At 38.6% G+C, this 26,517-nt stretch overlaps 1 protein-coding gene across 13 annotated transcripts in view; it reads right to left on the bottom strand.

The window, feature by feature from the left end:
* Positions 1–26,517, bottom strand: part of FMNL2 (formin like 2) — a 238,118-nt gene that overhangs the window by 16,961 nt on the left and 194,640 nt on the right. For 7 of the 13 annotated variants that reach the window (XM_060776987.2, XM_060777029.2, XM_060777056.2 and 4 more), the window contains 10 exons: positions 23,044–23,154; positions 18,211–18,360; positions 14,656–14,757; positions 12,704–13,019; positions 11,151–11,351; positions 3,585–3,709; positions 2,500–2,699; positions 877–1,111; positions 379–447; positions 177–257 (listed from right to left, as the gene is read on the bottom strand). In XM_060776987.2, coding sequence (XP_060632970.1) covers positions 177–257; positions 379–447; positions 877–1,111; positions 2,500–2,699; positions 3,585–3,709; positions 11,151–11,351; positions 12,704–13,019; positions 14,656–14,757; positions 18,211–18,360; positions 23,044–23,154 — 1,590 coding nt within the window. Of the gene's footprint in view, positions 1–176; positions 258–378; positions 448–876; positions 1,112–2,499; positions 2,700–3,584; positions 3,710–7,508; positions 7,530–11,150; positions 11,352–12,703; positions 13,020–14,655; positions 14,758–18,210; positions 18,361–23,043; positions 23,155–26,517 lie in introns of all 13 variants that reach the window. The other 6 variants (XM_060776951.2, XM_060776997.2, XM_060777021.2 and 3 more) reach the window with 1 other exon arrangement.

A 26,517-nucleotide genomic window follows, 5' to 3' on the forward strand; every position in this document is an offset into this window, starting at 1 on the left:
AAAAAAGATGAATTTTTTCAAGCTGAGAAATAAGCCTATGGCTTCCTCCTTTCCTCACTACTACTTCACCATTCTTTCTTGCACAGTAGTAACTCACATGGGCAATGCAAATTCATGGAGATCCAAAAACAATGTCCTAAGCAAAGTTAGTTCATTGAGGATGTATCACTGCTTACCAAATCTAAGCTTTGTAGTTTAAATCCATAAACAGCTCCTCGTTTACTGCTATTCATATAGTTACCCAGAGCCAAGATTATCTGCAGAAGCCACAAGAAAAAAATGGTAAGGATTAACCAAGTAATTGAAATGAAAGGGGCATTTTTAGCTTAAGTCTACTTTCCCCTAAGGACCAAAATGAATTAGTATAATGATACTTGCCTCTAGTATTTTCTTGAGCTTCTGAGATGACTTTATTGAGACAGATGCTGCAATTATTGCATGAAGTTGCTAAAGATAAGCACAAGAAATAACATTAAAAGCTAAGTGCAAAATAACACAATGGCTACATAGGATGGCCTGGATCCAATCTTAGTTATATGGGAAAGTCATTCAACTTGCATAAGATGTTAATTTTATTAAAACCCTCTTTTGTCGGTAGCATCAATGCCATATCCCATGCAATTTCCCACTTTTGCTACTTCAAAAAAATTAGGATAGGGTCAAAAATGGGATCAGAAAGAAAATAAGGAAATGCCACCTTAATGCCTTTAGGGGAATCCAGAGAGGAGATTTAAATGGACACAGATACATCAAAACACATAAAAAGCCCATTTCTAGCAAGAAAGTGCCTAAATGTAACCTATCCTTAAGTTCAATCCTTAGAATTCAGTTCTAGTTCCCTTTTAGAGAAGGTTCTAAGCTCTTTATCCCACTCACTGGAGTCAACATCTGGATGCTTTCTGCAAAGTTGCCAATGAAGGCCATGATGGTCATCTTTTGCATCAACCTCTCGATCTTGCTGAACTGCATCATGAACCGATCCTCGTCTGAAAGATTCTCAAGTGGTTTTCTCTCCCGCTCATAAAGCCGCAACATTTTCACTTCATTTTCCGTGGGCAAGAACCTCATTAGGCATTCAACAAAATCTACTGGAAGGGTCTTCAGATCAAATCTAGTCAATGGGAAGTAAAATACAGCTTGTTAGCACTCAATGCTTACAGTATAGGAATCAGAATGGGCTATTTTCAGCAACATCCGGGCCCTGATTTCCATAAGATAGCTCATCTATTTGCATTATTAAAGTTACAAATCAATTATATAGTTATGTCAGATATGTCACACTTCATACAACATCAATTTTACACTGGAGTTTCCTGAAGTCAACATGTGAAGTGCAGGGGAAAATACAACAAAGGTAAATTATGAACATATGTTCTTAAATACTTGCCTTTGAATGACTGGAATTGCAATGTATAAAACTATCTGTTTAAGCTTGGCAGGCCAATAAAGTTACTGTAGGCCCAAGAAGCTGTTTGAAATAAATGGAAAGTATTTCCAGGGAACAAGAACCACTTCATATTTCATAGGCTGAACTGGGCTGCAGTGCTTATTGGAACCCACTCTCAAAGCTGGCAAAAATAAGCTGCATTTTAATTAAATGATTATATTCCTTCAGGAGCACTAGAGTACATTTTCTGGTTATAATATATTTTCTAAAACTTCTATATAGTGGATCCTTCATATCCACGGTGGTTTGGTGTCAGGACTGTAGATGTTGAAATCCCATTGTGTATAATGGCATAATGTTGTCACTTATATAAAATGGCACAAACTATGATATGTATAGATATAGATATATAAACATATTTTTAGAATCAGTGAATACAGACAGCCAACTGCACATTCATAAATATGAAATGTCAGGAACAAAAATGTACTGCAGGGTTGTCTGGACATCAATTTTGAACTGATACTTTGTTAGGTTAATCTTGCTCCAAATTGATTTTAGATTGCCAGAGAAGTTAGCATTTGATGACAGAAAGTTTGCAACACTGGATTCTAATTAGTTTGATTTTGGGGGGAATGGAGGTCAACACTGGGAGGCAGGGAGGGTTCTGCTTTATTTTGCCTTGCATTTCTATTTTGCTTTATTCTTTTTGCTCCAGAGTTTCACAACAGGTTAAATAGGAATGGTTTGTGTGTGTGTGAACACATGCACAACCAAGGTTACAATAAAGAATGATAATAAATCAATGTTATGTTTATTTGTGTCTGTATTTTTACCTGAAGCCAAATGCAATTGACACATTTTAAAAAGGCATCTGTGATTTAGAATTATCTACATGGCACAGTTATCCTAATTATTCTGGAATTTGTAGTTTAATAGTTAGAATAGTTAGAATTCTCTGCTAGAGAATTCTGGTGCTATCTATAGTTCACTGGAATGTGCCCTAGAAATTTATGGCACAAAAGCCCAATATCTCATCAAACTAGTTTTTAAAATTTAGTCCAATTCTGAAATACTACTGGACAGTATATTCTACATCCCTTTTTACTTACGCCTGAATTGCCTTGCATATTTCATCAGATGTCTTCCCAGCTTTTCTTAAAGTGATGGCAAGATTTTTTGCTCTGTTTGCTTCCAATAGCGTTACTTTGTTTGATCCTTTCTGAGTTATTTGCTTGCTTGAAGAAAGATCAATGGCTGGACCTTGGGCTTTTGTCTTGAATATTTCTTCAAATTCATCCACGTTTAAATCCTATGACAAAAACCAAGTCAAAATGAAAGTAGTTTATAAAGCAGGCAAAATAATCCTCTAAAGAATCTATAGTGGAAAAACCGTTCCATGCTGTTGGGCCTTGGGAGGTGTGTTAGGAGGAGGCTTTCCCTTCAATTGTTTTCTTTAGTGAGTGTCTTTTAAATCTCCATCCCTAACTCTTTACAATGTGGATGGAAAATAAACACGCCAGCTACAGTTACCCTCTATTCTAGAGGATGCCTAGGGAAGAGTGCTATTGTTGCTCTGCCACTGGACCAGCAACAACAGAGTTGGCACACTAGTGTTGATTTCTTCACCAGTCAGGAGAAGATGACTTCTATGGACCTCTTCCTCTATGGAAACAGTTTGCCTTGTTACTAAGAGCTGAAGACTATGATCACAAATCCTCTGGCTTTTCCGATATCTTCAGTCAGGATTGTGTGGCCATATTCACTCTTCACTGTGTGCCCCCACCCCCGGCTCAAGTGTTCTCCCTAAAATGGGAGAGCAGTGTTTTTGTAAACTTTGGGATCTTGTAAGCCATGATCTAGAAGAGAATCTGATGGGAACCTACTCTGAAAGTGTTTAATAGTCTCAGTATCTAGACTACTAAATGGCAACCACTTGCATCTGATAGCTTCTGAGTCAGTGGGGATAGTAAACTCTGTCTTCAAAACTGGTTCAGCATCCACCTCTTTTAAAATTCATACTATACCCCGGATCACCTAAATTTAAGTCAGGCCATCAAGTAGAAACTTACTGATTTAATGTTTAAAACTCATTAAAACTCACTTCACTGATAGAAAGTAATAATGTTTACTTTTGAAGAACTTCAAAACACACTCACAAGCCCTCTGCCCCATTATAATTGTATAGGTTTCCTACCTCCAAAATCCTTTCATCATCTATTTCATTGAAGACTGTTCCATTGATCTGATTGGGTTTCAGAGCTACCCAGTTAAATACTGGCATGCGGAACTTTGTCTTTATTGGTTTCTTGATTTTCACAGCTTTAAACAAAACAGAGAGTCTAATTATACATTTCAATCGTGCCAGAACACACACACACACACACCTGGATCAATCCAACAATAACTCTGGGAGATGGCACTTCAACACTGGAGGAAGTCTAGCAAGTCTTAAAATAAACACCACCAAATGTCTACAAAGATTGGGCTGTCTTGTGTAATTCATTAGGTTCACCTATCAGTCATATAAGTAAATATGTTCTAATATAAATACATGCATTTTTCAATCTGATACTACAGTTCTAGATAAAATAGTCCAATACTTAAGCTGCTACATCAGGCATGGGCAAATGTCAGCCTTCTAGGTGTTTTGAACGTCAACTCCCACAATTCTTATCAGTTGGTAGTCTGTCTGGGATTCCTGGGAGTTGAAGCTGAAGTTTGCCCATGCCTGCCTACACCATGAGACCATAAAGGTCTCCCAATTCCCCTTCCCAAGCAGCAACCACTGCAACCATTAGGGGATGGTTACATAAGTGAGGTGACAGGGGACTATACATCAGGTGCTTTCGGATCAATAAGAGAACAGATTCCCACTGATCACAGCCGAAGTGGACTCTGGCCCATTTGTATAATCAGGGATCCCACGTGTTTCTGCATCTGTTGTTATGGGTCGCAAATGAATAATTTGTGCCTGAAGAACATTATGACACCGATGGTATTTAAGTCACTGTATGTCACATTTGCATAATGCATCACTCAGTCTTTGTAAGTACAGGTTTGAGTCCATAATCTGTCTGAAAATGTCAGTCTGGCATAAACAAATGATGTTCTGGAGGCACAAGAAGCAGAGCCCAATTTCCAATTTTCAAAATACCCAAGGGGAAATTGTAAATCGCAGTGCTCAGTAGGCAAAAAGTGCTGCTGCTGTTTTAAATAAGCTGAAATCTGTTCTTTAAATATCAAAAGGAACATTATCAAGTCTCAGTACTTCCTTCTTGGGGTATTGGTTACTTTGACTGATCACTGTGTTAGTCTTCTAAATCTTTTCTGAAGGGATTCATTCCTTATTAACTATTAATGGACAAAGTATAATAAGCTGAAGCAGAAAAATGTAGGTTAATTACTAAGGGGGGAAAAACGTTCTGACTCTTTAAGCCATTCGTTTTCAGCCAAGAGTGCTGATGGAATGTCAATCACTGGAAATCTTTGGTACTTAGTAATTCATTAATTGTAGGCATCAATCTGCAGCAGATTCTTTCATAATGTTCATGAGAACATTTAATATATAAAAGGATTTTTTAAATGGATTTCTTTCCATTGATAAGTAATTTAGTTAATTTAGATAAAGTCTTATCACAGGCAGGGAAAATACTAGCTCACCACCATCGGTATTATTTAGAATACAGTTATATCAACCTGACATTAATGTAGAAGCCAGAAAACTTTTAACATCTTTTGTGGATTTCACACATCCAACAAAGGGACTGCTGCTCACTCCTCCAGTTTTGAATGCAGGTTTTTAGCCAACAGAGTGAAAATGAAGCATGCAATTGATCAGGAAACAGTTTGCTATGGTGGCATCTGTTCACCATAAAGCAAAACATAGTAGCAGGTCTTACTTTGAACTGAATAATATTCTCAGAGGACCACTGCTCTTAAGGATTCGACATCCTAGCATTCTTGGTATCTCAGTAACTTCTTCCATCCCACCATTGCACCAACTTTCTTGTTTAAAGTTTGAGATTACAAATGAAGATATACTAACTTCAAATTAATCCGGTAATGTACAGCTGGGCAGTGGTTCATCTAGAACTTATCTCTTTGTTCTGTAGGACCGTTTTTTTCCTGAGCTGTCAAAACAGCTCAGATGCTGATGTCATGCAATGATGCCATGCAATGATGTTATGTGATGTCATGATATACTAAAAAGGCTAAAACAGCTTCAGAGTCAAAGCTCATATCCTTTATTTTGCTTAAAATCCACATCTTCTTGGATGTGTGGTTGCATCACCAAAGACACCAGGTAAGGCACATAGAGTCTTTTTACTTGAAAGTATCAAAATGAGAATTAATTTTTGTTAACCTCTAGCACAGTGGTTCACAACCTGAGGGTCCCCAGAAGTTTTGACCTTTAACTCCCAGAAATACTAACAGCTGGTAAAATGGTTGGGATTTCTGGGCGTTGTAGGCCAAAACACCTGGGGACCCACAGGTGGAAAACCACGGCCTAGCATAAAGCACAAGGATTATGATATGGCTTGAAGTACTGTACTATTCCTTTTTTTTAATGGAGAAACCATTGAATACTGTGTTCTGAGAATACCAGGCACATGTCAGCAGCTAAAAGGAAAAAAGTAGCACCCATGGCAAAAAAAGGAAACGGGCAAGGAAAAGGCTAAACAGACAGCTTCCCCACCCACTCCCTGCAAAATTCACATGGCAGAAAGTCCACGTGTTCCCCTGTTCCAATGCTATCCACCACAATGAACCAACTCATATGCTGTGAAGTAAAAATGTTCAGTTGAGATTTCAGCTGAACAGCAAAATCAACAGACTTATCACTATTTCTACAACACATCCTTCCACTTACAACACTATGGCCTTATACCACATCAGATTATTTGCCCATCCAGCCCAGTATCATCTAGCACAAGTGAAGCTACTGATTTACGTGAGCTGCCAGAAGTAAGACCTGGGACATCCTACATTGGTGCATTGAATTTTGCTGTTTCCTGTGTGTTGTGAACCGCTGTGAGTCGCCTCCGGGCTGAGAACAGCGGTATAGAAGCAAAATAAATAAATAAATAAATACATGCAAATCACGAGGCCACCCACTGAGCTATCCCTCCCTTTAATATGCAAATAAAAAGGATAATTATACTACAGGGATCATTGCGAGGATTATAAGAGTGGGTGGAAGAACATTTGGATCCTCAAATGTTTTAACCACAACTCCCATAAAGCATTACCATTGGCCACATTGGTTGTAGAAATTGAGAAACAAACATTTTTAAGACAAATATACCATGCCTGTTGTAAAAACTATTGAACTCCCATATGCAGGAGTGTTGATGTCATGGGTTGGATACTGGAAAATGTTGTTTGATTTATTGTGTATATATTAGAATAAGAAATACATAGATGATGGGAGAACTTATCATTGGTGGAATGTTTGCAAAGATTTGCGTAAAGCTGGTGAAGGTGCATTTCAGTTTTGAGTTCAATTTGGGTGGGGAGATACTTAGCCTAGGATTTGAGTAGAATAAAGTCAGAAAAATGTTTGAGACAAGTTTGAGTCAGACTAAGGCTGGACTGAAAAAAGAGGGTTTGAGTTGAGTAGTTTGTTCAATTCAAACCACAGCAAGAATGTGCTTGATGTTTTCAATGTGCAGTCTGTGGTGTGATGTTTACCTCTTGTAAACAAAGATTAGTGTTTGTTTTTATACACTTTTGACCCCTAGAAATGCTATCCACCAGAGAGACTGGATTCAGACAAGGTGTCTGTGGTGTCAGCTTTGAATATAGAAGAGTGGTGTCAATTGAGGACTAACTCTCTTATTCCTTCCTTCCTTCCCAGAAGACATTTGTATAATATTTAACTTTCATGCATTTTATTCACAAAACTGAATGAAAATAATATATTTATGAAGTTGTGTACCATGACGATGTTTTAAGACATCTCACAAACAGCCCATGCTTTTAGATCATGTAAAATCACAGCAAGCTGATTTTGAAAATGACACAAACACATGTATTGTGGTAACAGGACTGAAAAAAATGAAATATTAGAAAAAAGGATTTTAAAAGCAAGTAAAATACTTAGGAAAAAGAAACCTACAGAAAAGCTTGATTGGCCCATCTTATAAGGAAGCAGAGGAAATAAATAAGAGAAGTGTTAGCTATCATTACAAACACAAAGGTCATTGAATCATAAGAAGAAAATGACATCTGACTTTATGCTTGTATAAAACAGGGATCTTAAGGCCACGCTGCAGTTCTTCTCCCCAGAAATTTTATCTATCATATGTTTCTTTATTTAATATCCCATCTTTTTCCAAGATGAGGTTCATACAGATATTTAAAAATGCCCTGAAGTTCATATAGTATACTAGGAACTCTCTACTGTGTAAATAGTTAGTTAGGCTCTCTTCCTCCAGTGGGAAAGGGTTAAGTAAACTGTGACCCATTCAAATATTTCCAGAGTACAATATTTAAATACATACATACATTCATTAAATGCCAAAATTGCTGACTGCTGACCATGCCGCCTAGGGCTGATGGGAACTGGAGTCCAACAATATCGAAAGGTTCACCCCTGCACCCAGGCAACATGAATTTCTCTACATAAGACTTTGTCAGAGTAATAAAATGCAATGGGCAATCATATGCCCACCAAGAGCCTTTTTCTGACTCCATCTAAGCAGATTTTAAACAAAACACAGCATTTGAAGCATAACTTTGACAGTTATGCTTCAGGCATATGATGATCCCATGGTACAGGACCATAATTTATAGTAAAACATATGCTATTTGGAAACTACACTTTTCATCCTAATTTGTTGTAACCAAACCTGCTAGTACAGGCCAGCAATGAGGAACAGGCTATTTCCCTTTTGCTACAGCAAAGTGCTATAAAGTCGCAGTCTATTTATCTGTGATTACATGCCCGTCCAGGATGCTTCCAATCCTGTTATTTCCTATGACTGGTAATGGTTACCATCTGAATACTTTGAATCAGAAATGGTAAGAATGGTATCTTCAACGTATATAATCCAGTGGACAGAAAAATTATGTGACTAAGAACTACTACCAATTTGCCACTGGTAATGTCCAACTCTAAAACAGTGAAGTTGAAACCAATCACAATGAAGGGAATCATATATTGCCTAAATAATGCACATACCCCTTCAATTGCTTTCAACAACTACAATTTCAAAATATTTGAAGAATCTGAAAAAGTCCTAGCAGCGTATGTTGGATTGTTTTGACTACTGATCACATTCTTCTACTTTATTGCTAAAGATAATCTTGTGTAAGAAACTATAACAAGTGAGTTAAGGCAAATATCAGCCATTAAACCTCTGAAGGCCAGGGCATGGAAGATCCTTCCCTGTGAAACTTGACAGTTTCCCCCCACTTCCAGTTAAATTTTCCTCAGTCTTGGGCATCAGAATGCATTGAAGTGAAATATCTGCAATTCTTTTTGGTTCCTTGTAGCTGTCATTTTCAAAAGAGATGTTGCAAATGGCACTGGCTTCAGCATCAGTTCCATATTCAGGCCTCTGATGTGAGGTCTTCCAACTATGCCCGACATACTCACAAATATTTAGAAACTGTTGGAAAGCTTTTCACATTAATGAGGGGGCTGAATGGATTTTAATGGGCGAGACTGAATCAAGTTTCATATTTCTCCAAGCCACACTCGACCGAAAGAAAACTGTATTAATTGTAGCAAGACAACAGACAGAGTATTTGCAGGCTGGCTGGTCATCAGATTTACAAGGAAGACTGTGACTAATGACAAAATCAAGCCAAAGGCTCTGGGCTGAAAGAATCAGAAGAGGCCGAGCGGAGCCACCCAGACACTGCAATGCCTTTTAAAATCCTGGTTTTGAATGTCTCCTTTGCTGAGTTCACATATACTACTAGAGAATGAACACATTTGGATGCTGGACTATATTTGGGATAAGGGGAAAGGAAGTGTTTGCTGGAGAGCCTTAGATTTGGCTAAGTGAAGTTTCTCTGGTGCCAAATAAATTTCTTAGTAGCAGAGAGACATCCAAATGTTGGTTTTTAAATAAGAATATAGAGAACAACTAAAGAAGGACATCTATGGAATTGGATGACTTGAAAAAGCCAGCTATTTCAGAATAAATTATATATTCCTTATAAAACGTGTTGTGAGTTTTGCTTCCCACCACTTCCATCTTTAAAAAGAGTGAAAATCTTTACTGACTTAGAGGGAAATGGAAAAATAAGAATTAGGTGGCTGCTTTTAAAAACTATTAGGAAGGAAAGCCATATTCCATCTTATGTACATTATAGTATTTTCCATAGAGTGACAATTAGGTCCCATTTGCTTCTTGGCAGCATGATGGGCTTCATTCTCAACACACTGCTAAGCCATAAAACACCACCTGAGAAACACTGAATCAGTGTCTTAGGAGCATTTTATGTGAACTGGCCAACTCAGAAACAAAATGCAAGACTAATAATCCTCAAGTGGAGGCTTCAAAAACATGAATCATCCTCTCCTTGATTTTCCATTTCCATGACATCAATATAATCTCATCCCTACATTGTTTTGTATATGAAAGTACTTAGGCAATCGAGCTTCTGGATAAACACCCTGCTGCTCTTCTGTCCTATCCTCCTCCATATTTTTTCAAGCAGAAGGAAGCAGCAGAAGAAAGAATGGCTGAGTTACTAAGTGAAAGTCATTTGGAAACATCCTGTAAGTTTTATGAATGGGACGGGGTGATAAAAGACTAATCTCTTAGTTGTCCTACTATATAAGATACCTAAAAAGAGCAAAACTTAGCTCCTCATAATGCAACTGTTATCAAACTAATAAAATATCAATTAAATTCAGACAAATTTATTAATTCTTAAGAGATTTTAGTGTACTGATATGAAAATATCTGTACAATGATCTACAGGCATTCTATGCATGGAATGCCTATAGGCCAGCATCAGAGATACTAGGAAAGTCATTTCAGAAAGGAGAGTAGTTTTGAATAACCTGCCTGCCAGTTCCAGTGGAGAGCAAATGACATACCTCTCCTTTTGACATATGATGCACTTCTGAGATCCAAATTACATATGACACTCAGTCTGAAACGGTGGCTAGTGGATATGCTACAGAGGGGATTAATCCACTCCGGAGTTTGCTACTACTCTTTCTATAGCTGATCCGAGAGGAATTAAACCATTTCCGATGCAGGATTAGGGATTTGGAGCAGCTTCAAATTGGTAAGTGCTAGAGTAGATTTACCACTTCTAGGCTGACCACCCAGTTTTTTATTCACCACAGCTCTACTCTTGCAAAATTAAACTAAATGAATCATAGACTAACAATGGGACAGGGCTTTTCAAATCTTCACCTACCATTATTTTTTCCCAAAGTAAAAACAATATCCTGGTTCCCTGTGATTAAAGTGGTTTAGAATAAACATGTACTATTTCCAGTTGAATAGATATGTCCATATGCAAGTTATAGGAAACACAGGGAATTGATCTTGACTGTTTGTCAAGATCTTGGCATTGCCTACTCTGCACTGTTTTGGATCAACTGTCCAATGTATCTCCCAGAAAGGTTCGTTTTCCCATCACCTGCCAAGTCTTTGGGACACTGGGATTCATAACTTATTCAACAAGATAGACATTTCATCATTGAAAACAAAATAAATGAAGGCAATCTCCACTCTTTGAATGGGTCTAGACTTGTACAGCACACCAATGATACACTGTTACTTCTTACCTGCTAATCCTGAGTTGAAAACGACTGTGGGGGAGGCTGTTCCTGGAAGAGGGGGTGCCGACGGTGGGGGTGGGGGCGGGAGTGGGGGTGCTGGCACTGGTTCTGCAGCCGGACCAGGAAGAGGGGGGGCTGGTGGGGGCGGAGGGGGAGGTGGTGGGGGTGGAGGCGGAGGCATCGGTGCTGTGACAGGGCCATTTTGCACTGTGAAAATGAAAAAGACAAGAGGCACCTAACATTTGAAAATATTCAGCTAAGAATGAGAATCCCAGAGGCAGTTTCTATGATTCTGTTTCTCTCTAAACCAGTGTTTCTCATATTGTGCTCCTCCAGGTGTTCTAACTCCCAGAAATCCCAGCCAGCTTACCAGCTGTTAGGAATTGTGGGAGTGAGGTCCAAAAAATCTGGAGAACAGTTTGAGTACCACCACTCTAAACTCTAGTTATTTAATTTATATCCTGTTTTTATCTCATATAGAAGCCAAAGTGGTTTACCAATGAAAACAAATCAGTTAGGTTTAAAACAATATGTAATATAAAACATTTAAAATGAAAAACATTTCATTTAAAAACATTAATTCAGATTAGGAACTAGCACATTCAACACATATTCTACTTATTCTGCATACAAAATGTGAGAAGCTGCAAAAATGGAAATTATTTTGGCTAATCTGCTCATGGCTATTCAAATCCACAGAATGCAACACATGCTTTCCAAATCCTGTGCCTGATTCTCTAGGAGCAGGGAAAACAGGTAAAAGAACATAGAAGCAGGAAGGAGAAACAGCATGTTCAAAACCACCTTTTATCCAATGGGTAGAAACCTGTTTTCTGAAAACAGGACATTTTAGGTAAATGTAAATTAATCTTCTAAGATTGAGAGGCTGTCTCTTGGAAACTTGTGTCCCGAATGCAGCTGAATTCACTCTGCTACACATATGTGTTTTTTTTTGTCCATCGAGCACATTTTCTATTAGCAGCACCAAACAAATGAACACAATAGTTTATTTTTGTAGTGTCAGAATAATTCTAATCTCTAGGGCCGTGATTGCCAAAACGAAGTCCAGTGATGCTACTGGACTCCATCCTGCAGCAGCTCTAACTAGCATGGCTAGTGTTCAAGTTTTGAAAGCTATAGTCCAACAATACTGGTGGATACCAGTTTAGGTACCAATTGTCTTAGATAGCTTAGATAACTACAAATCAAATTACTTTTGGTGAAAGACACTCAATCACCTGCTCAGAAAGTGCTAACACTAGCCAAAAAATTCTTTAATCCAGTGTTCAATATATTAATCGTATCATAACTTGCTGTTCTACAAAAGTGTACTCATAAGTGAGTGGTGGTAAGGGAAGGTGGCAACGAATTAACGAACACTAAAATCTTACTTTTCCCAAGGAGCCTTTAAAGTTTCAACCTTTCTATTGGCTTGTACCCAATCTTTTTCAAGTGTGACCACAAAAGGTTATCTGGTTTAGGAAAGTCAATGAACTCACCCTTGTTCTCTTTAAGCTAAGTACTTTCTACTCATTCCTTTTACAGCCAACATTCCTCACCTGCTTCTGATTCTTCTGCAGACAGCGGCAAGGGGGGCGGAGGTGGCGGCAATGCAACTGAAGACGTTGTGCCAGAAACTGAACCCCCAACAGTGCTAGCCACTGCGTCTGATCCAGATGGTAATGTCCCAGAAGCCACCCCAACAGGAAGAATGTTGATATCACCATCGCCTTTCTTCTGAATTTTAATAGAACCTTGCTTCTCCAGTTCATGAATTTTTTTCTCCAGTGTGGATTGTCGTTGAATGGCTTCCTCTTTTTCTTTCACCATTTTTCTCAGCGTGTGAACCTGTGTATTTGCGTCTTTGTAAATTTCCTGCAAAGAACCCCAAAAGTATAAGGAATACATTTGAATTCAAAATACAAAACATTGTCTAAAAAGAACTACAACAAAATTTCCATTGGATAGTCATCTTTCCCTGGACTTGTTGTCACAGCAAATTGCCAACAGAGCCAGAGAACTTCTGACAATCACTAGACACCTTAGCTGATGTCAGAAAAGTTGCCTCGTGATAGCCAAGAGGTCTTCTGTGGTAACAAGGATGGTACAATCACAACCTATCCACTTTCCCCTATACCACAGGGCACAAGGAAAAGGAAATGGCAACATCTGTCTTTGTGGACAGGAGGCCAGTTTGAACTGGGACTGGCCCAGCTGTCTACAATTTCACAGAGTGCAGAGCTGCTCCAAAGTTTCACTGAAGCTCTCGAGCATTCCCTAACTTCTTCTAATGCAAAGTAAAACCATATTAACCAGTTTTACCCTGTGTTACCAACTGGAAGTTCCTTGGCATTGTCTGGGTATTCAAGTGTGAACTCTGATTGAAACTGGGGTATAGGGCCAATGTAGACAAGCCCTAAACCAACGAGATGTTAGATTTCACTCTTACTAATTATTTGTCCTGTTCTTTTTGACGCAACTGCTAGACATGGGACTCCAAGCAAAGGGAACTTGCCTAAGTGTTTTTTAAAGAACAGATAATACGTAAAAGAAGAAAATTAAGGTTTAGATTCAAAGAAATCCATGGGCACATCCATGCACTTCTTCACATTTCTGAGAATACGTATTAATCACAACTCCTTATGGAGCATCAGAGATTGCTGGATCAAAGGAGAAGGGTCCATCAGAGGACTATAGTCTGAAGTGGTTGCCAATGACGTGTTATTGTCCTGATCTTTGTGTAACCTGGACCTGCCTGGACCCTGAGATCTTAAGGAGAGGCTCATCTCTTGATCCCATCTTCCTCTCAAGCTCAGTTGGTGTGAACGGAAGAGAGGGCCTTCCTTCTCCGTGGCTGCTCCTCGACCCTAGAATTCTCTGCCCAGGGAAGCCAGAATGACCCCAGTCTTGCTTTCCTTCCAGCAGAAAGCTAAAACCTTTTTATCAATCAGGCTTTCAAAGAAGAATTTTTTAAAGATCAATTCAGGGGATGCTGTGGTTTTTATATGTTTTATGGTTTTAACATAAATTGTTTATAATATTTAAGAGGTTTAATACTGTTTTAATATTTGTATACTTTAAGTTGTATTGCAATGCTTTATATTGTGAGCTGCTTTGAGTCTTTATATGGAGAAAAAAGCGGGATATAAAGAAACATAATAAATAAATAAACCCTTTTAATTAGATCTTAAAATCACTAGAAGATACATTCATCTATATGCATTTTGTTCTTATTAGCAGTTGCAAAACAGCAGCTAAAATGTCTGCAAAACTTAGTTCTTCCTCACTGTAGCATGTGTACACTCTGGGTATATGCCTCAAGTAACCCGAAAGCACATTTAACTGTTACCAACACTTAACTGTTACTCTCTCAGAGTTTGAAGCATTTGAATGATTATCTAGTTACCTACTTCTTGTGCAAAAGTGAACATAGCAGATTTCGCTTCCCAAAGTCTGACGTGTCTGTGGTTGACATTCTAGTGAGCCCAGTCTGGACTCAAAGCACACTTACCCGAACAACATCCAGTTCTTTGTTTCTTTGCATGAGTTGCTTTTCCAGTTCCACAATTTTTGCCATAGCTTCATTTTCTGTGTCTTGAAGCTTTTCCGATAACTAGACATTTTTAAAAAGGCAGAAGGTGTTAAACTGATAAGAATATAACAAGAATATATCCTGCTTTGACAATGTCTTTGAGGCAAAGCTCACTTTATAAAACTGCAGTATTATAAAGAAAAAGCACTAAGTTTTTCTCAGGGCCTATGTTTCTCCTGGCCCCAGTCTAGCAAAAGATTCCCAATATTTTTTAAAAAATGGATAGATAACAGCACTCCTAGGAACCTCCCGAAGTGGCAAATCTCCTCCAAAGCATCTTCATAAACCATTGATTTATTGAAAGCAGTCCTTTAAAGAACTGAAGTAAACTTTTGTTCAGATCCTATTAAAAAAAAACAAAAACAAATAACACCAGATGTCACATTTTGTGCAACAGTGCACCCTGCAGCATATTATAAGAGGAAATGAACCCCAGGGCCACAAAATTATCTATCCCAGCTATAAAGATACCACTAGACGCCCCATAGATGACCTCAACTTGGGAGTTATTCAATTGGTCTTTCCTTGGAAAAGCAAATCAAAAAGATAATGTTCTGTTCCACTTCGTAGATGTTGGCCTTTGAGCTATTCCAGATTTCCATCTTGTCCAACAAGGTTTTTTTTTTTTTTTTTTTTGCATCTACACAAGTTTACTGGGAAGCTATCTCCAGGAAGTTTGGACTGAGGTGCTATAAGCATATGGATTACATTCACCTCTAAGTCTCTTTTCCATCTACTAGTCACGTAAAAACAGTGATCCCAAACAAATGTAGGAAGGGAGGTAAAAGATGCATGATGGCAAATAAACTGAAGATTTAGAATTTGGAGATGTTATTTATTAGAAAAAACAGTTTCTTAGACATCATGCATCTTTTACCTGCCTTCCTACATTTGTTTGGGATCACTGTTTTTGGCCCCAGAAGCCTTCCATATATCCTCAAAAAGCAAAGGAAACCTTCAAAATTGGTCAAATGTTTCCTTGAAATGATGTTACTTGCATCTCACTGGGGTGCTGTGAAGGCAAAGAGGGCAAATGGCCCCATCTTGCAGTTGCCTTCCCCCATCTAGAGGAAGGCCTTTTGTTGTTTTTGGCTAGATTAATCTGTGAAATTAAAATTTCATTCCAAAGCAGACAGAGAAAGGGAGAGAAACTGTCATGCTAATTGAGCCAACATAACTATCCTCCCCTTCATAATCTATTAAACTACTGAAAACAAGGGGGCACTATGTTCTCATTTTTCTGACTGAACCATTCACAATATTTTTGAGCTTTAGATGATTTGATCTCTAGATGATTTGACTTAATTTAATTATATATGTAGAAACACCTACCATGCAACTATCTCACTCCAACATGCTTTCAGCTGCTGATACATTTTAAATGCAAAATAGCTCTGGTTTGCATCCACTTACTGTACATTGTATGAAGCACCTAATTGCCGTTATTTGCTTGTTTAATGTGTACCCAGAATATGCAATTTATATCTAAATTAGCCTCCTCTTCCCCTCAGTGAAGCTATTTTCCCAAGTGATTCCATATGGAATTATAAAATTAAATACTTCTGAGCTATTTCAGGCAATTGTCTGATCACAGAACAACAAATCCCACACATCTGCAATAGGTTCATTCATAGCATTAGATCAGCCCTGAAGAGTGTCTTGATGAAATACAAATCAATATGAAAAGTTCAATGTCAATATTAGAATGGACTTAACACGACAATATTTTATCAATATTACTTGTGCAAGTTTTAAAATGCAAGCTGTGTAGTGTAATTAAATTACTAAAACCACAGCCTTATGGGTTTTTCTAACAAACATGTGCATTCTAATTTTAAAACTGTAGTTCAATCTAATTTTGATTATTAAGTTGTATACACATAAAAAATGTGATCCAGGTAAACAAGGAAAAAGGGCTATTCAGGGGACAATCAGATAAAAGTTTGGTAACCAAAAATTTCAGCATAATTCTACAGCAAACAGTTGCTATTATTACGTGCCTTCAAATAATTCATGACTTATGGCAACCGTAAGGTGAGCCTTTAAAAGGGTTTTCTTGACAGAATTTGGTCCGTGAATTGTGCCTTCTGAGAGAATATAATGTACTCAAGGTGGGTTTCCATAGCCAAGTGGAGATTCGAACTCTGCTTTTCTAGTGTCCTAGGGTGAATCTATACTGTAGAATTAATGAAATTGACACCACTTTAAGTACCATAGCTCAATGCTATGAAATCGCAGGAGTTGTAATTTTACAAGATCTTTAGCCTTCTCTTCCAGTAACTGTGTGTAGTTCACAACATTACAACTCCCATCATTCCATAACATTGAGCCATGGCAATTAAAGTGATCTTCAACCGCATTAATTCTGCAGTGCAGGCACACCACTAGTCTAATATGTAAACCATTACACCATGTTGACTCCACAAACTACACATACTAATCCATAAGAAAGTTCCTACTGAATCCAACTAAAGGTGTACTTCTGTAGTATTCAAACAGTGTCCAACCAAGCAACCATAGATAGGATTCTAAGGAAACCTCAAGCATCATGTCCACAACACCATATGTTCCAAAATCCTACATAATATTCCTCAACCACATGTCAGCCTGGAACAGAGACATAGCTACGCAGACATTAAAAGGACCCCAGAGTTACAATCAAAAGAGGTCAGCAGATTTTTCAGTCTACATGAACTTTTAGGAATAAATGGTTTAGACTGTTATACAGAAATTTACCATCTAGAAAATATTATTTATAGATGCTTTCATGGGCATCATTCAAACAACTGCCATATGAACTAAGCCTACATTTTATCCCTCTTACATAATTTAAAAATGAATTAAAATGAAATAGCACTATGTTCAAGACTATGTTGCCAAGATTTTTAAAAATGCATTTTGTTGCAAACTGAGCTGAATGTACAGCCACCATCCTCCAGACTGGGAGATGGGCAAAGGCAGAGTTGTGGGAAGGAAAACGAATAACCCCTTTCCACTCATTGATGTCATTTTTGGTGGAGGGATGATATTTGGAGGGATAAAAACAACTTTTTTAAGTAAAACAATCACTGGTGGGAATAACACAGACATTTACATGTTGTTTTGCTGCAGTTCCCATATGTGCTCACCAATTTTGAGGAATGCTGGGAACTGCAGTATAATAAAATGAGGAGGACTGCATTCTAACATCCTACCCTTTACATTCTCCCTCCCTGTTTCTTTTATCAAAGTGCTATTTTTAAAAAGATTATCAAATGTTTTATCAGCAGCCCTGGATAGAAATCAGAGATATATATTTTAAGATCCATTTAATGACTTGTTCTAGTGATACTATGAATCCTATCCTCCACTTCTTCAGGGGTTACATTTTCTTATAACCAACCAGCCAACCAACTAACCAACTAACCAACCAACCAATTTATCATAGACTGCAGAAATCCCAGTTTCCTTTAGCCCATTAATGCTGATACTTACATGAGAGATATTTTCTTCCAGTTCTTCCACTCTCTCCAAGGCAGCATTCTTGGTTTCAGCATCTTCAAGTAAAGCTCCAACATCAAACACATTGTCCAAATAAGCTTGAATCTGCACCTGGAGCTTATCGCTTTCTGTGTGTTTCAGCTTCTGAAAGGCCGAAAGCAAAACGAAAGAATGACAATTGAATTAATCAGATCAGATGGATATAGCATTGCTACCACTAACTGCTAAAATACTTAGTTTCAATGCTGCTGATAAATATATATATGAATCCAACTATATTTAACCGAGAAGTTCCCCACATACTTGAAAACCTGTAAAATTAAAAGAGATCATAAAATCTATATCCCAAATGCCACAGTGATCATGCAAAATTCTTTGCCCAGAGAAAAGAAAGGCAGCTGTGTGTTGCTAGAGTTTCAGAAGGTAACATACAGTATATTTCTGATCATTTGTTTCCTTCCGATCTACAAATATGCCTCTTCTTTAAGAAGAAGTGTTGACCTCTAAGGACCCTTCCAGATAGACCCCAAAATGTGAGACCTGTCAGGTTTTCACCCGAGACGTCCAAATGACGCCTCAGTTAAAAATGAATTAATTTGGGACCAAGTAGGTAAACCCTGATTTGTCCCAAATTAACTGGATACCCCATTAGATCGGCGCCTTTCTGAAAGGACCGGGTCTAATAGGGTATAGAACCTGTGGGGACTCACCCACAGGTAGTCATGGGACTACCCAGGGAGTTAGTTCCCATTTGCCATCTCACTTCTTTGGGCTTCCAAAAAGCCCACTGCAAAAACCCTCAAAAGAAGAAATAATTTACTGGGCAATTTTGCCCACCCCCACCCCCCACCCTGAGCACGTGATTTCTACACACTAGAAGGACTCCAGCAGTACCTTAATGGCAGCCCATAAGTTATTCTTTTAAGGGCTTTATGGGGGTGCAAGGGGTTTTGGGCTTGGGGGGTACTCAAATCTGATGTCTGGAAGCACCTTTAGTCACAGGTATCAACAGTCTTCTCTGATGTGTCTCCATGTCTTTGAAATTCTCTCCCTACACAAATGCTTTCATATTTTGAAGTTCAATATGTACTTGCATATTTTCTCTTTCATAGGAAATAACAGTATTGGGAGAAGGAAGTGCTACAAGGTATTATCACAAAAAAATTAACTTTTTCCATTGGGGAAAATACTTCCTCTTCCTTGAAAATCCACTCCGAAGCTATTTACCTTATCCTATCTGTTGCTCTTTAAATATAAGTTCTGTTTAGTACAATGTGATGCTTTGTAAGTACATGTGCTGAGGTTTGTGGTCCTACCTGCATTTTAGAAGTTCAGTCAATTTTTGTTGCTAACTTCAAAGAACACTCCATTTAATGTGAATTCTGAGAATTTCTGTGCTTGCACTGTTTCTACAGAATTATGGAGAACTCAACTGGAGGATGGAAAGTCTACTCTACAGCTGAAGAGACTCTAAGAGCTCCCCCTTAGAGTCCCTCTCTTTTTGGAAATATAAGCCCTAGACTGAGTGCAGAACTGTAGCATCAGAAGGAACACATTATAAGGAACATAAATATTCTTGTCAGAAAACATAAAAAGCACCTCTTACTATGTCACACAATGGAACAAAGCCAAAAACAAGCAAGAGCAGCTGAATTCCTGAGCAACACCCCTCACAAAAAATGTGTTCACGTTAAAAGTGTCTAAAAATAGAATCTCACAAGAAAATAGAAATGAGAAGATCAAGAAACAGGACACAGAAGTTAAGAGACCACAAAGACCTAACAGCTGAGATACTGAGAGAGGGGAAGCAAAATTGTTCTTTGTTAATAGCAAAATAAAAATAAAAATTGTGAGCCTGAATCTTGTTTTTATTGTCCACTGCTTAATGTATGTGGTTGGATAATTTCTTCATCTCCACAACCAGTTTTACATATTAAGCATCTGGTGAACAGGTCTCCCATCTTATTCCAAAACAGATGTAGCAATCACATTTTGTATATAGATTAACCTGTCTGAGGAAGGTTTGCTGGGATGAACAAAAAATATTGCTTTGCCAAGCAGTTCAGATGTCCCATTATAAACTCATCAAATGGTGCCACATCATCCTTAATTTCTTGTCCATCACATCTTAGGGAAAGACTATCTTACGAGTAGAGTACCTATCTTGCATTTATAAGCTTTCAGGCCCAATCCTGGGCACCATGACATGAATAAGAGAAAAACCACAGTACACAATCAAATACTCTGCTAGTCAGCATATACAGCTCTAGACTTACTGAACCAATGGGGGTGGAGAGAAATGGTGAAATGGCACAATAAAACCAAGATTAGCAATGTTCTAGTTACAAAAGGTTGGGATGTTTCCAGGGGACCTCTGAAGTTCCTTCCTCCTCTTGATAGCAGTTTTTCACTTACGCTCATGTCATTATTTGCTCATCCTATCTCAATAGTTGTGGTAAGTTACTGCTGCCAAAAAGACAAGTCACATATTTTGATTCCTGCTAGTGAACTATTGGAGCACAGACTGAATAAAATCCTCAGAAGCTTGCACAGCTGTAGCTTGAGTGATGTGTCACTCTACTTACTCAAAAGGGTCAGCTAGAACAAGGAATGGAAAGTAGATAGCTAATAAAACTCTTGAAATGGATCCAGCTTTCTCATTAAGCAGGGCTGCCCAGAGGGAGTGCACCTAGCAGAAGGTACTATGCCAGAGGCACACACTCCCCATGGCTTTATTCATTTCTCTTGACACAATAACCATGTAGTCACTGTATATAAGATGCAAAATCAAAGCAAAACTCTCCTTTCCAGTTTTCTGATTGACTATTAGCTACAAGTCACATGAGTTCACCAAATTAAAAATAAGAGCACAAATGATATGCACCAGGAATAGGCAGCCCAGCCTAAATGCCCTGAAGGCATTAGATCCTGTTTTATCTCGACCGCTAAGCAGAATCAGACCTGATGTGAACTTGGAAGGAGACTGCCAAGAATATCAGGCTATATTTCAAGGAGGGCAATGAGAACACTTTTTAAGAAGGTTAGTGTAAATTTGAGTCGGCTTGAAGGCACTGCAAGGAGCAGTTTCATTCTGAAATGAGCATATGTAGAGAGACATAGGAATAGCTTGATGTGATGCAAGCATGGAACCTCTTGGGCCCTCCAGAGATGAAATCCAAAACATCTCAAGGACCAAAGTTCTACACCCCTGATATAAAGGGTTCCTAACATTTGAAGTGTCTACATAACTTGTTCAGTCCAAGACAGACAATGTCAGTGGGACTGGGGCCAATTCTGTGCCTCTGGGGCCCTCAGGGGTTTTAAGAACTGCCAAAAATTTGAAAGTGGGGGAGGGAATAGAGGCTGCAGGATGTTCACGTCTGAATTAGAAAAAATGTTTTGGGGTGGTGTTGGTGGTTTTGATATTGACCAGGGGCCTGATGTCCATTTTACAAAGTAAATTGTAATTACTCTTCCTATGGATTTTAGGTGCTGCTGCTCAAACCCTAAGCAAATCATTAAAATCAATCCACGTTACACAGAAATTTCCATGCAAATTTGACACATTTGTTTCATTCAAGTCATTAGAGAATCAATTGGGTAAATTACAGGACAAGAGAGTTCTGGGTGTCTCATTTTAAGAGGTGTATAGACATGTAAAGTAGGTGCAGAGAAGCGAAACAGGGATGATAAGAGATAGGAAAGCAAAATATAAGCGGCTGTGAAGGAGCTGGACATATTTAGCTTGGTGCAGAGAAGACTGAAAGGAGAATGACTGCACTCTAGATATCTCAAGACTGTCACAACGAGGAGGGCGCAGACTTGTTCTACCTTGTGAAGTGATAGAACTTGGTCTAATAGCTTTAAAGTCCAGGAGAATAGATTTAGATTAACATTAGAAGGAATTCATGGACAGTAAGAGAAGTCCAAGAATAGAATCAATTGCCTAGGTAGAGATATGATGCCTCTCCTTATCTGGATGTCTTCAAAAAGAGTCTGGACAGCTAACTGCTGGGCAGAGGCGGCCCTAGGTAATTTTCAACGGTAAGCAAACAGTATTTTGCCCCCCCCCCCCACCACCACTAATCACTGATACATATTTTCTGTTCATCGTGAGAGTTCTGTATGTCATATTTGGTTGTAGGTGAACTATACATTCCAGTAACTACAACTCGCATATGTCAAGGTCTATTTTTCCCCAAGAGCACCTCAAGAGCGCCCCTGGGCAAAATCAACTAAACTGCAAATGTTTACTTTGCATAATGGGTTGAGCCGCCCCTGCTGCTGGGGATGCTCCAGATAAGTAGTTCTCAACCATTGGGTCCCCAGATGTTTTGGCTTCAACTCCCAGAAATCCTAAAAGCTGGTAAACTGGCTGAGATTTCAGGGAGCTGTAGGCCAAAACACTTGGGGACCCACAGGTTGAGAAGCACTGCTCTAGATAAAGATCCTATACTGAGTGGGAAGCTGGGCTTGATGGCATATAGGCCCCCTTCAACTATAAGGAGAGGTGATAAATAAAACAGAAATATTAATTCTTTCTTCCACCCACCATTAGGAGACCACAAGGGCTGGGGTGTATGGTTCTAACTCAATCTATTGGACTGTTTTTGCAATATGGTTTTGTTTTAATATGATCAGTGTTTGACAACTGTTTAAAACAATGCAGACTTTTTGAGAAAGATTTCGCTTTAGTGTTCTCTATTTCAAGAGAAGGAAGTTGTGATTTGTCTGGCCACATCCAAACATAAAGCTCAAAAATACTCAAATGTAAGAATCAACAATATGCTTGGGAGGCCATGAAGAACCCAAGTAAGATGTACTTACATCCAAATATTCATCCAGTCCTAATTTTGTAAACTCATATTGGAGGTGGACTCTGAAATTCATGTCTTCAACTGAGTGAACAACGATGTTAATGAACTGCATGCACGCCACCTGTAAAGAAAGAATAATCATTACTAAACAGAAGCTGACAGTCAATAATGGTGCACCTTTTTGTAGGGTGGTAACAGGGACAAAAGATGTAGTATGCTGGCTGTCTTGTAAGAGTATGTCAAAATTATGTACGAGCATTCTATGCACCTGTATGTTTTTGTGTGTATGCACACATACCTGCACACATGCCTCCTTATCCACGGATTCAATATCTACAATTTCACTTGTCCATTCTCCAAGAATTATTCCTCCCTGGAAGTGTTTGTGGGTCTCTCTAGGCACTCTAATGTGATTCTATGGTATGCCTTTGGTCCAGATATAGTCAAAATATAGGGTTCACAGTTATCCACAGGGAGATTTGAAATGTACCTCCCACAGATACAGGGTTTGTACTATGCAGTTAAGAGTCTTTTCAAACAGTGATAACACAAGGAAACAGGTTTTAAATTAAAAGGCCAAGTAGGATAGAGATGGGAATGACGCAGCACAGTTCGATGCAGGCTTAGGGCCTCATCATGCTTGAGTATTTTTCCACTTGCCTCCTGCAGAATTCAGGGGTTTGTAGTTTAGGGAGACCCAGGGCTTCTCTGGATGAGCAGTTGAAAGACCCTTCCCTAAACTACAAACTCCATAATTCTGCAGGAGGCAGTCACTGTACAATTCTGGGGTTTGTAGGTTAGGGAGGAGCCTTTACACTGGTCATTCAAAGAAGCCCCGGGCCTCCCTAAACTACAAACCCCTAAATTCTGCAGGAGGCAAGCAGATGAAAATGGAAAAATGCTCAAATGTGATGAGGCCCTTAGTCAGAAGTCCTGCTTACTACAAACATGCTCCCAGGTAGTGTTGGAAATAATATCTGAAAACTTTCTGGACTGATGGGAATCTTCATAGGACAGGACATGTTCTGTACAAAATTTGCACATGGTTGATTTAAACAGAATTTTTGGTGATTTCTTTCTTATAAAAGTAATAGCAACAGTAATGGAAAGCCATCATACTATCCCATTTAAAGATGGTAGAATCATTTCATACTTATCCATTAATTAGGCTGTACTTGTTGATAATGTATAAGGTTATGACAAATATTTAATTATATTTTAATTTCTCTTGAAAGATCCAGCTATAAATTAAACTTAAGTGATATAAATTACTGTATCAAGAAGTGTTTTACAAAGACAGAATAATGAACAATTACTTTGATGGGGACAATGCTGACTTATCTCTACACTAATCATACATATATTTAAGAAGCATGAAATATAACTTATTGAAACAAAAGCTCTGGGTAAATTTAAGATAGAACTTTGTTCCCTGGCACAACAGAAAGGTTGGGAATAATCCACTTTCTCCTCTTTATATCAGGGCAAAAAATACATTCCCCACTCCAATCCAGTTTCCATGTCAAATTAATGGTCAGCAAGCTATTGTTTCATCAATGTTCCCAGTGTAATTGCTCAAGTTTTAGAAAGGAAGGCCTTGTTTGACCCTTTCTTCCCTATCATGATAAATACAGCTTCTGTTAATAATAAATAAACTGCAAACATCAGAAACCAGGATAGATGGTGAATACTAGAAAACTCAAGGGTTCATCGCAGAATGTCTCTGTAGATTGAGTCTTCTTTTGCCTAGAACTTCTTCTCCCAAACTTCCTGAATTATTTCTATCCACAAGAAGATCTATTTAAAACCAGATGGCAACAGAAGTATGTGATCTATCAAACTATGAGCCATTAATTCTCAAGTGCATCTTTGGCATAATTATTTTATTTAAACAATTAAGCAAGAGAAAGATAGAAATGGTATAAACAACAATGTACATGTTACCTGTATGAGTTCAAGTCCTATTTTTCCTATTGCCCAGAATTTTTTAAAGGTAGATTTATTTGGTCGACTTAAAAAAAGCAATGTCTTTCAAAATTTACTTGGTTTGGTGAAAGTTAGGCACTTGATCCTAGCCTAGGGAATGTTAAACCTTAACCTCCAGTCTTGCCTCAAGCATCTGTAATAAAGTCCACTGGGACTAATTTAACACCGCCTTCAAAAACTCTAGAATGCATGGGAAAACTATGCAAGAGGAAGACTGAAGAAGAATGTCTTAGTGGAACAAGTTGTATGCCTAGTGAGCTTCATGTGGCCTTTTGGATCCTCACTGACCCTCCCCAAGACCCAACCATTCATTTTTATCCCCCAATTCCCCTTTCTGGACCAAAAATACATTGGAGATGCTTTAAAAATACACTGAAAGATGGTATTCCAGGGACTAGTCTCTTCAAAATTGGCCCAGTGATGACTGAGGATAACACAGCACCATCTATGATTGCCACAGTGGCTGCTACAATTGTACAGCTGTGTCACTTTGGAAAAGATGAAAATAGGCCTGTGTTGCTCTCTGGGCTCTGGAGAAGGGCCACTTCTACAGGACATCGCTGAAATATTAGTCAGATATTAACCTACATCCTTCAAAACTCCAAAAAATAACCAAGCTGGGTGCCTGCCTCATGTCTTCATTTTAAAAATGACACTAAAATTTTTGCTTTTAATCTTGTCAGATTAATGATCAGGGATTTATTATAACTGTATCTTAATTTTTGTGACTTGCAGTAAGTGCATGAATGGCCAGACACTCCAGAGTTCTAACAACTTTCTAAACTTGCTATTAGGGTTGTGCATTTTGGTTAAATCACCATTTGTTTTCAATGTCCCGAATTTCAGCGTGCCCCCCAATCCATTTTTGGGAGCTTCTGGAATTCAGCTGGGTGAGAAGCTGTATTTCTTTACCTCTTTCCCTAAAAATGATGGAAAGGGGAGCCTCGTAAGTTCCCAATTGCTGCCAATGGGCTGGATCAAAAACTGATCTTTCTGTTGCAATATGGGAAAATAGGTTCCTGTGATCCTTTCCCTTCTTTCTTTCAAGGAGACCTATGTAAAGACAAGGGCTTAAGAAATTTCCCTTTCTGTGATCCTTTCCCTTCTGTCATAAGAGGAGACTTGGGTTTCAGGTAACGGACTTAAAAAACCACTTGGCATGTGCAAAAAAATCATTTTTGGATCATATGCTTTGTTAAAGCTGTTTCTACTCTAGAGGAGACAGGAGCTGCGGATGCACACAGCCCCCTCCTTGCAGGAGGCAGTTTTCCAAGGCATTTTAAAGGGGCTTCCTTCCTGTCCCTGTCCCACTTTGTCCCTTCCCCGAGTCCCCCTGCCGCACTTTAGTAGCATTGAGGGCCAAGTTTTGGGCTTGTTGCACTTTAATATCTTGTCGCACTTTAAGTTCCTGCACTTTAAGAACTACCCTTGTAGCCGTGGATTTTGCTACTGTTACTACTGTTGCACTTAAGACTCTAGCACTCTAGGGACCACCCTA

Source organism: Anolis sagrei, chromosome 1, assembly GCF_037176765.1.
Source record: "Anolis sagrei isolate rAnoSag1 chromosome 1, rAnoSag1.mat, whole genome shotgun sequence".
NCBI lineage: Eukaryota > Metazoa > Chordata > Lepidosauria > Squamata > Dactyloidae > Anolis > Anolis sagrei.